The sequence below is a fragment of the Mastigoproctus giganteus genome, chromosome 4, assembly GCF_048544385.1.
Source record: "Mastigoproctus giganteus isolate SK-2022 chromosome 4, ASM4854438v1, whole genome shotgun sequence".
NCBI classification, from domain to species: Eukaryota; Metazoa; Arthropoda; class Arachnida; order Uropygi; family Thelyphonidae; genus Mastigoproctus; species Mastigoproctus giganteus.
Genome location: NC_143578.1, coordinates 95532177 through 95546412, shown reverse-complemented (window position 1 = coordinate 95546412; position 14236 = coordinate 95532177). Strand labels below are relative to the sequence as shown.

General features: G+C 35.2%; 1 protein-coding gene across 4 annotated transcripts in view; it reads left to right on the top strand.

The window, feature by feature from the left end:
* The window catches only part of LOC150086925 (receptor-type tyrosine-protein phosphatase S-like), a 1004071-nt gene that overhangs the window by 951032 nt on the left and 38803 nt on the right, over nt 1-14236 (top strand). For all 4 annotated transcript variants that reach the window (XM_090372826.1, XM_090372825.1, XM_090372828.1 and 1 more), the window contains one exon: nt 8926-9083. In XM_090372826.1, the coding sequence (XP_090228952.1) occupies nt 8926-9083 (158 nt within the window). The remainder of the gene's footprint in view (nt 1-8925; nt 9084-14236) is intronic.

Here is a 14236-nt window from a genome sequence, read left to right as displayed (position 1 = left end):
ACAGCAAAATGCTAAAAATTTATTATTCTTAAAAACAGCTGTCACTAGACAAATCCATGATCTCCAGGGGAGGCAGTGTGTACTTTTTTTAGACAGTACATCAGAAATAAAAGACAGATATGGAATAAAACTCTGCATGCTGACTTAGCTAAATGGTCTTGTATTGAAGTGTTTAATATACACAGAAATATGGGATCAAATGGGAGGAAGTGGGTAAATGCAGAACTGAAACTTATGGAAGAAAAGGTGCATATTGAGCATTCTTTGTATATAGATAACTTATACAATTCCAATACTTTTGTATTTCAATTACCTGAGGCCATGTGTCTGACAGAAAAGAAAAACCAAAGGGTGTCCCAACAGTAAAGCTGAAAAAAGGGAGAAAGTAGCATTAGTAGAAGCATATGATGCAATGCAATAAAGCAAGCTTATACAGCTCCAGCCAAAAAAAAAAAAAAAAAAAAAAAAATCTTCTATTTCACTGATCCATTCATTCCAAATGTCTGTCTAGTTCTGCCGTGAATTTATTTAAGCTATCAACTTCCACAACAACAACAACAGATGGAAGTTTCTTTCACCAATCAACTACCCGCTGGCTAAAGGGATCAAATGGGATGGAGAGTATTTTTTTTTCCAGATTCTGTTGCAGCAGCAACAGAATCTGGAAAAGAATCTGTCATTACTGTTATTAACAACCCTGCCAACCTTTGTATCATCTGCAAACTTTGACATTAAGCTTGATAAACCTTCATCAATATCATTGATAAATATATAAAACAACCATCGGCCCAACACCGAACCCTGGGGGACTCCACTAATAATTTTAGTCCATGAAGAGCAGTTTCCATTGATTACCACCCTCTGTCTTCTCCCACTCAACCATCCTTTTATCCATTGTAGCAACTTGCCCTTAATGCTATACTGCTCCAATTTGTACAGTAGTCTTCCATGTGTAACAGTATCGAAAGCTTTCCTCAAATCCATGTATATGATATAAAAATTATTTTTTGTATCCAGTTCCCTTGTGACCACATTATAATATCCAATCAAATTGGTCAGACTTAACAAACCCATACTGTGTCTGAATTATTACTGCTGTCTTGCTGAGATGATCCTGCAATGCTTCATTAACCAATGACTCCATTATTTTCCCTGGAACAGCAGCCAAACTAACAGGTCTGTAATTACTCGTGTCACCCTTTGATCCCCATTTGTGAATTGGAGATACATTTGCACATCTACAGTCCAAGGATGCTCTCATGATTATGGCTAATGGTTTTCTTATTTTCTTTGCCACCTCCTTTAATATAACTAGATAGATCCTATCAACCCCATGTGCCTTTCTTATGTTTAAAATCAACAATTTCTCCTCCACTTTGCTCTCAGTTATTACAAAATCACTTAACTACCTGTTAGAATCTAGCCCTCTCCTCCTTGAATAACTCCCCATGTGTGAATGTAGATGCAAAGTACTCATTGGGTTTGGCAAGTCTGAGAATGATCATGTAGAGTCAAACCTTTGATATCAAGTGGACCAATCTGATTCATCCCCTTCCTTTTAGAGTTATATAAGTAAAGAAGGCTTTACTGTTTTTATTTACATCCTTTGTCAAAGATTTTTCATAATCTGCTTTCCCTTGACTAACCTCCTTTGTGACTTGATTACATAGCTTATATCTGCCATAGGCTTCTGTGTCTCCTCATAATTTATATGCATCCCATGCATTTTTATTCTCTGCCACGAGTCTCATTAGTTCATCTGACATCCATTTGGGCCTTAACCTAGAACAGTATTTCTTAGTTGGAACAAGAAGCCTAGTAGCTTCCAAAATTACTTCCTTGAATGCTTTCCATTTAGAATTTGCTGTTGGTCACATCATGAGCTGGTCCCACTGTGCAGAACTTAAAAAATTTCTGAGACCACTGTAGTCACCTTTACGAAAGCAAAAACCTTTTCCTTTACCCATGATGGTAGTTACATCTTCAAGTAAATCCCACATCAGTACACTGCGATCATTATCACCTAGTGGTTCCTTTACCTGCAAATTCTTAATGCATGAATAATCAGTGCTGATAATCAGATCAAGAGTATTACTCCCTCTGGTTGCCCCCTCGAACATGTTGCTGCAGAAAACAATCCTCTAATAAATCCACAAAAGTCTTGCTAGCACGAGTGACCAATCCACAAATTCCAGTCAATGTCTGAAAAGTTAAAATCCCCATTAGAAGACATTCCGATTTATTGGCCCACTCTGTTTCTCTGCACAATTGTCTGTTGTACTCTTCAGAGTCATTAGGCCTATAACACACTGCTACTCTCATTTTCCCTTTCCCAGTGCTTATGTCACACCAAACTGACTCAACATTGCACTGTCCACCCATATCAACTGGATGCACTTCCTTAGATTTTATGTGTTTCTTAACTAACAGCATAATCCCTTCTCTCTTCCAACCTGTCTCTACACATTGTACTTCCTAAATTCCAATTCTGCACTACTTATATTTGTGTGACACCATGTCTCTGATATTCCAACAATATCTGCCTTTGATGTCTTGATCAGCACTTCAAATTCATCAAATTTATTTACTATACTTCTAGCATTTGTGTACATGCAAGTATACATGCACCTGTTCTTACGCTTAATTACCCTAATACAACCCATGTATTTACTTGTTCCATGATGACTCCCAGCAGCTCTTGAAATCTCCACCAACCTGCTCTCTAGGATGCTGCCCATTACAGTAGAAGCAGTGCAAAATCACTTTCGCCTCTGCCTGCAGCTACTGTTAATCTTTTCGTCTGTGAATCCCCTCCCCAAGCTAGAATTTTTCTGACTCATCTAACTGCCTCGATAGCATCAGCAAATATTATTGCACCCTTTCTATTTAAGTGTATCCCATTCCTGTAGAAGCAGTCTCTCCTGTTAGCAAGCACAGTACCACGCTTAAAGAAATTCTACCCCACGAGCCTTGCGCAATATCTCCAGGGCCGAATTGATTGACAAGGCTCTCATCATATACTTCCTCCTATTGTGTCTGGGCAGAATGATCAACATGAAAGTGAACAAAAGTCGCTAGTGAACTAATATTTCTTATGGGACATATCAATCTTTTTAACACAAGATTTGGAAAAGCATGGTGTTTCAGCCAGGTTTTTATACTAGATGCTTCCTGATCACAGAGAGCTGCGAATTCTCATATGTCAGGTTCTTTGTCAGAATGCTGCTTGTGACCCACGCTTTGTATCTCCCATCACTGGTAATGAATTGTGGATGGATGTATGGCTATGATCCAGGAAAAAAAGGAACAGGCCTCTCAATTTTAGTTCTGGGACATCAGAACTGAAATGCGATAGGGATGGAGAGTATGTCGAAACTGATGACATTGAATAAGCTCTTTAAAATATGTCTTCTTACACAGAGACTAATATTTCTCGAAAGCCCCATAAAATGCAAGGCAATATTGATCAAATGTAAACATTGTGCTTATTGTATTTTTTGAATCACAGGACATTGTTCATTATGAATTTGTCTCTAATGGTCAAACAGTGAACCAGAAATAAAGTTTTACAATTCCCTAAGCATGACTTGAATTGTTACCTTTATGGATTATTTCCATGAAGAAACTAAAATTTAAACCACAGCTTAAATTTTAAATTTGAAATTTAAAATTTAAGCTCTGATAATTACCTTTATAAATCATCACATTATGTTCTGAAACCTACATCAAGCCAATCCCTAAATAATGTGCACTACTACCTGAGTGAAATGACAGATTTTGTGATGCTATTCAAAGAAAATGGCCAAATAAGTGGACTAAACCTTTATATTTTTAGTAGGACAAATATAATTCAATTCAAAATGTGCTATGTTTCAATATACAAAAACAGCATCACCTTTTCTGGTGATGCTGTTTTATTTGAGTTGAATGAGCAGGGAAGTAATACTTGCATCAGTGACAACTTCACTGCTCACTTGGTGCTTTCCCTTCAAGAATTTCTTGTAAAGCACTCCATTACTGTGGTCCTCAACCTGCATACTCTTCAGGTATAGCTCCTTTTGATCCCTCCCCCAAAGCCTTGCAGAGATGAATAAAAATTCTTCCATATGTTGCAGAAACATTGATATATTGTCAAAGGACACTACTTTGAAAGAGATCCATCTGAATAGCTAATAAGCATCTTCATTTCCCAAATATTAGTTCAGTCCCTAAACTTTTTGATTACATCTTGTACACTATAATAGCATTTTTCTTGTTCCCACTTTATTAGGCACCCATTGGGCAAATGTCATGCTTTTTTTTTTGGCTTATTTTTGGATAATATTTGATGCACTTGTGATTTTATAGGGATATTGGTGCATGTAAACATGAAGAACCTTCCTAATAGTGCTCTAAGGAACATCAACAGTTTGAGAAGCCACATGTTCATAGAATTTCTTAGAATTGGAGGTAGCTTTGTCATTGATAGATTTAGCTATCTGACAACTTCTGCTCAACCTCAAGGACATCCAGTTCATGGTTAAACTTTTCTAGACAAACTCTCACTGATGATAATGAGCAGCTTGTTTTGAATGTGGACTTTGTGTAACATGTTTGAGAGCTTGAAAACAATGAAAGTTATAATAACTTTTCATAAAATAGGCAGACAGTGTCTTGTGGCAGCACCTATTAGTTTTATATATTTTCATATAGTACACCATAATAACACACAAGGCTGCCTTTCCTTTTTTATGCATACACTGTAGCATCTTAATACAGAGTCATCTTTATGTTAAAAAGTAAATTACTGAACTTCATTATTACATCTAAATGAAGTCTGAACATCATTTAGGTAGACTGAGTATGGACCAAATTCAAAAAAAAAAAAAAAATGATACACATAAGTGTATCATTCTTTTTGAATTTCCCTATATTGGCATGATTTCAAGATAAAAATTGTGTAAATTATTTCTCCGTAAATTCACATGTGCCCATTCTGTACATAAATCTAGTGAACATTGGAACTCTTTTGTTTCTTTAAAAAAAATCCATTAATTTTATATCTGATTTGTTAAAAAGTTTTGGTTTTTCTTTTTTTTTTTTTTTTTTTCAATGAGGTGCTTTGTTTTACAAAATTTCCTTTTTAAAAATTGCCAAGTTTCTTATATTACCACCTTCTATTTATTACTGTTGTACTTTTTTTTTATTTCCTTCACTTTGATCCTTTCTTTTCTTCTTTAGATTTTGTCTATCCAACTATTTAAGGTGTTTCTCATTCTAATTTCACTACTCTTATACAGTACATTTTTTATTAAATGTACTGAAAGATCTTTATGCCTACTGAAGACTGAGAGCTGAGTTCTTGACTACTAAGACTTGAGTTTATATTCAACTTAAAGACAAATACCATTATCCGTGGTTTGCTTAATTTGATAATATCATTTTAAATCATAATAGCATTACTATGATTTAAATGCTATGTATTTGAAACATTTTTAAGCAGTATAGGGTTTTTTTTTTTTTATTTCAACTAGTGTATTGAAATATAATCCTAAAACCTTTATATTTTTAGTAGGACAAATATAATTCAATTCAAAATGTGCTATGTTTCAATATACAAAAACAGCATCACCTTTTCTGGTGATGCTGTTTTATTTGAGTTGAAAAGTTAACGGCAGCTTTGGCAGAACTGGGAGATAATGGTATTTGTCTTTAAGTTGAACATGAACCCAACCTCAGTGAATGAAAACTCAATCCTTAGTGGGAACAAGATCTCCCATGATTGAAATCGATAGCAATATAGCATATGATTTTTAATTTGTTTCAACTATCGTTGAAATATAATATATATATGATCAAATTAATTCAAAAATTAAATAGAGAAATAGAAAATACTGAAAAATAATAGAAAAGTTAACCCTATATATATATAAACTTTAATTAAATAATTAATATATAAAATAATAAAGGAAAGAAAATCAGCATAGCAATTGGTGACTGCAAAGCATCATCTACCTGATGCAAGAAAGCAAGCTTATACAGTGTTTCCACAACATGTGAAAATGCTATGTGGAAATATCAGGCTTAGTGTCGAAGTTTGCAGATGATACAAAGGTTGGCAGGGTTATTAATGACAGTAATGGCAGTGTGCTACTGAAACAGGATCTAGAAAATTTGGGCAGATGGGCTAAGAAGTGGCAACTGAAGTTTAACATTGACAAATGCAAAGTACTGCATATGGGTAGAAGTAACCCCAGAGGAACGTACCAACTGTGTGGTACTACACTTAGGGTAGTAGATAGTGAAAAAGACCTGGGAGTAATTGTGCAGTCAGATATAAAGTTTTCTGAGCAATGCAGACAGGCTACAAGAGTAGGTCATGGGGTTTTGTCAATGATATACAAGAATTTTGCTAACAGGGAAAAGGAGGTGATTATCCCTTTGTATAAGGTAATGGTCAGGCCATGCCTTGAGTACTGTGTACAGGTCTGGAGGCCTCATTTTAGGAAGTATGTAGATTTGCTTGAGCGTGTGCAGAGAACGGCAACAAGATTGGTGAGGGGAATGAAGGGATCCTCTTACCAAGAGACGCTTAAGTTCTGCAAATTGCAGAGGCTGGAAACTAGGCACCTGTTAGGTTATCTGATTGAGGTGTATAAGGCTTTGAATGGGTTGAGCACACTAAATTCTGATGGGATTCTTCCAGTTCCTCAAATTACGAACCTAAGGGGGCATAAATTCAAATTGAGGAAAGACAGTTGTAGAATAGATGTTCGGAAATTTGCATTTAGCCAGAGGGTGGTTATTTGCTGGAACAAACTTCCATCTGTCATTGTGGAAGTTGATAGCTTAAATAAATTCAAGGAGGAATTGGACAACCTTTTAGAGGGAATGGTTGTGTAATTTTTTTTTTTTTTTTTTTATTATCTATTTATTATTATTTTTTTTCCTTTGGCTGATGCTACATAAGCACATACGCTTGCTTTCTTGTATCACATGCTACTATTACTATTACTATGTGGAAATGCTGTATAAGCTTGCTTTCTTGCATCATTTTCTACTATTAATATAATACTAACATAATTTATATATAAACTAAGAATATGCCAGTCGTATGGCAAGCCAAGTAAGTGGGAATAGGATAGGCCACAAAGCCAACAATAGCTGGGGAATCACTACATTTCAAATATTAAACAAATAAATGCATAACTGACCTGACAGGTACTCTAATCAATCTGCCAATGTAATAGATTTGAATAATGGTGGCCCTTACATGCAGTGAAAATCTCAATTTATTCTTCCCCCTCATTTGTTGCTGTAGTTATATACTAGTTTATTTTCTACTCGCCACTTACTTGGCTTGCCATAGGACTAGCATACCCTTAATTTATATTCAAATTATGCTTCTGCAACATCTGTAATACTTTGCAGCCATAAGTTGTTTCCTTAAAAATAAACTTTAATTAAATTAAATAATTTAATTAAAGTTTATTTTTATTATATGGTTATTAGTAAGTTTATATTCTAATGCACTGCTCATACTACTGCCATCTGTAGTTCAGTTTCTTTGGATGTATTCTTATGTAACTGTTACTCTGCATCAGTAGTTTGGTGTTGCCTTGTGAATGCTCTGATCTCTTCTAGTATAAGTTTTAACTGCACAAGAGCCACCACTATTAAATTATTACTGTCATTAAATCTGTTGCACTGGTAGGTTGATTTGTGTACCTTTCAGGTTGGTGATTTGTTTAGTTTTCAAAAGGAAGTAATTCTCCAGCTTTTTCTGGTCTTGTGGCCTTCCCACAAGATGAAGCACAATGGTCAGTCTGTTTTATTTCATTTCACTCTGTTGGTCAGATTACCATGGTTGGTTTTTGTTTCCATTTACAGTGATATTACTTGGTACTATCAAAGATGGCACTGAATTTGAATTAATTAGCATTTTTGTAAATTTATATTATTTGGTATTTTTATTAATTGACATTCTTTCTAAATTAATTTAGAAGCACATTTTTTTTGCCCATTTTTTTCATTTGTTGCTGTAGTTATGTACTGATTTATTTTCTGTTTACTAATTGGCTTGCCATTCAATTGGCATATTCTTATTTTTATATTCAAATTATATTTATATATATATATTTTATAATTATTAGTAAAAATGTTTGCTAACACTTTATAATAATAGGCTGCAGTGATAAAACGGAACGTCATATTATTATTATAATAATAATATGACGTAGCTAAAATCTTAGGACTTACTGCATTAAGTACCATTTATATATTTTCATTTAATTTTATTTATATAATTTTTAAGTAATCTGCTTTTATTTTTCAAGCACTTTTAATTTTTTTCATTGTAACTACACCTGTCAGGTCAGCTCTCCCACACACACTTATCACCTATTTGTGTGTATATATATTTATATACCCGACTTATTGCGGTGGCTCCTACAATTTTTGCTGCTAACCCTATTGATGAAGTAGTTAAAGTCCTAGGACCCATGGCTTTAGGTACTGTCATGTATTTTTATGTTAAACCTTAATTTTATTTTATTTCAGGAATTCTGTTTTTACCATGCATGTGTTCTCAATTTTTCAATGGTAATTACACCTGACAGTTCAGCAGCTCAATACACTGATAACATTATATTCGTGTATATTTCATTATGGTTGCCGTTTTTTTCTGTTATTCCTAGTAGTACCCCGGATTCATAACCCAGTTTAATATTTTTAATTTTTTTTAATACCTTTTCTTGTTTGCTAACACTTTCAGAAATTTAATTACATCTTATTTTTATCAATATTATATATATATATATATATATATATATATTTAAAAGAAGAACCAAGTTTTTTTCCCTAGAGATATAATATATATTATGTAACCAGTATATAATGTAACCATTTAAACTTTTATAAATTAAAATTATTTTTATCACACTTTAGCACAAGGATAAGCCTCATTTTATATTTCATGTCCAATACATGGAATGGTTCCAAAATAATTTGCTTCCCTCTAGTCCTGGTTCCATTTTGAATCTCCTGGGTCATATAGATCATTATTATCAGCAAACAAATGGAGGTCCCATTACTGTTCAGTGTATGTAAGTATGGCTTCTTTGAACATATCATTGGGCTATAATAGTTATCCAAATAAAAAGTATTCAGCTATGAAAATATAACCTATTCTTAGATAGAAATGTACAATGGTCAGTCAGAATATAAAATAAAATGAGCTGTTAATTGTTTTATTTAAATTGAAAATCAGTATGTTTATGGGACTGTGGCTATTTATAAGGAAATAATTTGAAATATAAATAACACTAATTAAACCACCTGAATTATTGTTATGAAGTGAATTTTATTTTGTACACAGTAATACATTAAATAACTTAAGCTCCCACACAAATGAACTTCTTAATAATTGGTGACATTTCTGGCTCTCTCTCTCTCTATCTCTCTCTCTCTCTCTCGTTAAATCCTGTCAATAGCTTTAACTGGTTTAATTAGTACTATTCAATTTAAGTCACCACAAAGATCTAAGTTTGGAATATAATAACAATAAATATCACTTGATTTAGCTTCCCTCACAGTTAAAACATTTTTGGAAATATTTCTACTGGATAATTAAAGTACTCTTACAAAATTCTGTTTCTTAATTTTAGACTATCTTATAACTTGAAAAATAAGTTATTTAGCCATTTCATATGTTTTCCACATAGTTTAGACTTTAATCTACCAACAACAACGTTACAATTCCCCCAAACATCTCTATTTCTGATTGGGCTCGCTCAATCCTAGCTCCATCAGCAAAATCATCTTCAATCTCAACTTCTAATCAAGCCATAAATACACCTGTTACAATTCCTCCAACAATGCCTTCCACGTCACGGCCAACCATAAATACTAAAAACATAGATATGGATGACAAACTCCCTGTCCATGATCATATGGATACATGTGAAAAAGAAGTCCCAGAAGAACCAATCTTAGAGATACATGCTGAGGAAGAGATGGAAGTTCGCCCAATCTTTCCCAGAAAAGAGAAAAAGCCTGAGCGATCCAAGCAAACCCCTACTCGTAAAAAGTCAGAAACAAATACAACTACAAAGCCAATATAATGCGCACAATAATACAGTGGAATTGTCGAGGTTTCCGCAGCAACATTGATGACATTCGCAACCTAATCGATAAATATCACCCTGTAGGTATATGTCTTCAAGAAACTAACCTAACTCCACAAGTAAACACAGCAGTGAACCGTTACGGTACCTATAGACAAGACCGATGCCTTTCCTGTGGAGCTCATGGTGGAGTGGCAATTCTAATTGACTCCAAAATTCCATGTAAACGCCTCCAACTACAAACATCTTTGGAAGCAGTTGCAGTAAGAGTCTCAATCCAGTTTACTTTCTCACTGGTCTCACTCTACCTTCCCCCAAATCAAGAGTATGCATATTCAGACCTAGAAGCATTAGTAACCCAGCTACCACCCCCGGTCTGTATCATGGGAGATTTAAATAGTCACCATCCCATGTGGGGATCCTGTCATCAAGACAAACGTGGTAAATTGATTGAGAAATTACTGGAAGAGCAAAATCTCTCTCTCCTTAACACTGGTACTGAGACATACATCCATTTGCCCACTGGAACAGCCTCCGCAATTGACGTATCCATATGTTCACCTGTCCTATACCCATTGATTGAATGGTCAATATTGAAGAATCCACTGAATAGCGACCATTTTCCTGTGGTCTGCAAAATACTAACAAATGATGTTGCACATCACGATGGCCAAAAAAGATGGAGATTCCATAAAGCTAACTGGACTAAATATAAAACAATTGCAGCAATAGATGAACAAATAATCACCACTCAGCCCATAGACAATGCTACAGCTCATGTCACAAACCAAATTTTAATAGCAGCTGAAGCCACAGTTCCTCGGTCATCTGGAAAACATCATAAACATGACACAGCATGGTGGAATGAAGAATGCAGGATAGCCAAAAGAGAGAAGAATAAGGCTTGGAATCTCTTCCGAAAGTATCCCATTTCCATCAACCTCATAAATTTTAAAAAAGCTAGAGCCAGAGCAAGATATATCCAGCGTAAAAGTAGAAAGGATTCATGGATACGATTCGCCTCCACAATTAATAAAAATACAGATACCCGTGTCATATGGAACAAAATCAGAAGACTTAATGGGAAATTTCTTTCAGTCCCAACTCCACTAATAATCTGGAATGGACAGGAAATAACTAACTCCAAGGAAATCGCAAACTTACTTGCAACTACTTTTGCAAATATATCAGCAGTATCGGCATATACCCCATCCTTTCAGAAAACGAAAACTATAGCTGAAAAATACAGACTAAACTTTAATACCAGCCAACAACTACCATATAACCAACCTTTCAATATAGAAGAATTGCAAAAAGCTCTGGCTAAGTCTAGGAAGAGTGCAGCAGGTCCTGATGGAGTTCACTATGAAATGATCCAACAACTTAATCAAAAATCTCTAAAGGCTTTGCTTATGCTATACAACAGAATTTACATGGAAAACTACTATCCAAATTCCTGGCTTCACTCCCTTGTAATTGCCTTTCCTAAACCTGGCAAAGATCATACAATTCCCACAAGTTATCGTCCAATAGCACTAACAAGTTGCCTTGGGAAAATCCTCGAGAAAATGGTGAACAACAGATTAACCTGGTTTTTAGAAACACATAATGTACTTAACATAAATCAATACGGCTTTCGTAAAAATAGATCATCTCTAGATCCCATGATAAAAGCAGAAGCAAATATCCGAAATGCTTTTCTAAGGAATGAACATCTAATCATGATCAGTCTCGACATAGAAAAGGCCTTTGATACTACCTGGCGATACGGCATTCTTAAAGATCTCCACAGCATTGGTTTGCGAGGCAACTTACCACTCTTAGTAAAAAATTTCCTGAAAGTCAGAACCTTCCAAGTAAAATATCAAAACAATCTGTCACAAATATATACTCAGGAAGAAGGAGTTCCTCAGGGCTCAGTACTGAGTGCAACCTTGTTTTCAATCAAAATAAATTCTATTACAAAAGACTTGCCAAAAACAGTGGAAACATTCCTATATGCAGATGATGTTACTATTTCATGCCATTCACAAAACATGAACATGATTGAAAGGCAGTTACAAAGCGCAGTGAAAAAAATAGAATTATGGACTAAAAACAATGGCTATAGAATATCACAACAAAAAACAGTGGCAATACATTTCTGTAGAAAGCGAAAAATGCACCCAGATCCAGAAATAAGACTAGAAAACCAGCTGATACCTCTAGCAAATAGTATACGTTTTCTTGGCCTCATTCTAGATAAAAAACTTAACTTTTTGGATCACATCAAATGCCTCCGAACAACCTGTCAAAAAAAACTAAATATTCTCAAAGTTCTTTCTGCAATGAAGTGGGGAGCTGATCGGTTCACACTACTTCACCTATACCATGCTATAATCAGATCAAGACTAGACTATGGAGCCCCTGTGTATAGTTCGTGTAGACCAAGTGTCATCAAATGGCTCGATACCATACATCATAGTGCCTTACGAATCTCCTTAGGAGCATACAGAACTTCACCAGTCCAAAGTTTATATGCAGAGACCCACGAGCCCTCACTATACCTCCGGAGGCAAATGCTGCTATTAAACTATGCAATTAAAATCCGAAGTCTTCCTCATCATCCTACTTGGCAGTATCTTTTTAACCCACAGTGGGAAATTCTCTACAACAATAAACCTACAGTAAATAAACCAGCTGGAATACGACTAAAAGAAATAGTTTCAAAATGGGGCCTAAGCTTTGACAACATACACGAGGATAATAGCATAAGTATTCCACCATGGTACACTTTCACGCCTAACTGCGACACTTATTTTCAACAATGGGGAAAAAGCACTCTGGCAAATGTCAACATAAAACAGATGCATGCAGCCCACTCATCACAGTTCTCTGAATACCTTCATATATATACAGATGGCTCTAAAACAGACACCAAAGTTGGTGCTGCAGTGGTATTTCCACACACTGTTATCTCACAGCAACTCCCAAACCAATGCAGCAGCTATTCTGCCGAGCTATTCGCCATACTAATGGCCTTAAAATACATAGCATCTTCCCCGCATCTGAAACATCTCATATACACAGATTCATTGAGTGCAATACACGCTCTGCAACAAAGGCAGACTCCATCACATCCCATTCTTCATCAGATACAAACTCATCTTGTGAAACTCAAAAGTAAAATGAGGCAAGTAAAATTCTGTTGGATTCCAGGACATACAGGCATTGAAGGTAATGAAAGAGCCGATAGAGCAGCAAAGAATCCTACAAACACAAACCTAAAGCTTTACAAAGTTCCACATTTGGATTACAGGCCTATTATAAAACAAATTCTCCATACACAGTGGTCACAAATGTGGCAAAATGAATCAAACAATAAACTGTTTCAAATAAAACATGAACTTCAGCCATGGAAATCGAGTCTTCGTAAAAATCGGCACGAAGAAGTCATTTTAACCAGACTGCGCATTGGACATACTCATCTCACGCACTTTCACTTACTCATCAAAGCAAACCCCCCAGAATGTTTTCACTGTTCTTGTCAACTCACTGTAAAACATTTCCTTATAGAATGTCCACAATATCACATGGCCCGACAGTCAGCCTTCCATCTCCCTATAAATTTCCAAGATTCTCTGACCTTATCACAAATCCTAGGCGATAACTCCAACATTGAAAATATATTCACTTATTTAAAATTAATAGGATATTTTGACCAGATATAAATCATATTTAAGAAATATAAACTTCCTTGTCACATAAACATTAATAGATAGGCGCAATATGGCCAAAGTTGCTTTTGCGCCAAAAAAACCCAACAACAACCAACCAACCTACCAACAAAGTAAAATCTGAAGGAGCAGATTCTGGGTTCCAAACCTTGCAGTCCTTGTCACCATCATCTGCACTGTGTGCATAAATAGGGGTGTACTATTTTTATTTTTTGTGGTTCTAACAGTAAGTAGGACACTGGAAAAAAGATCAAGTGGCCAGTGTTAAAATTTAGAACATCAAAAGTGCTATTTAGAACTGGGCTGCAAGATGGCATGAAGTAGAGTACAATAGAAAGTGCATGGAAAAAGCTGTTAACTGATGATATTTTCTTATTAATTAACACATTCGCTGCCTCTGATACACAGAAGCATCAA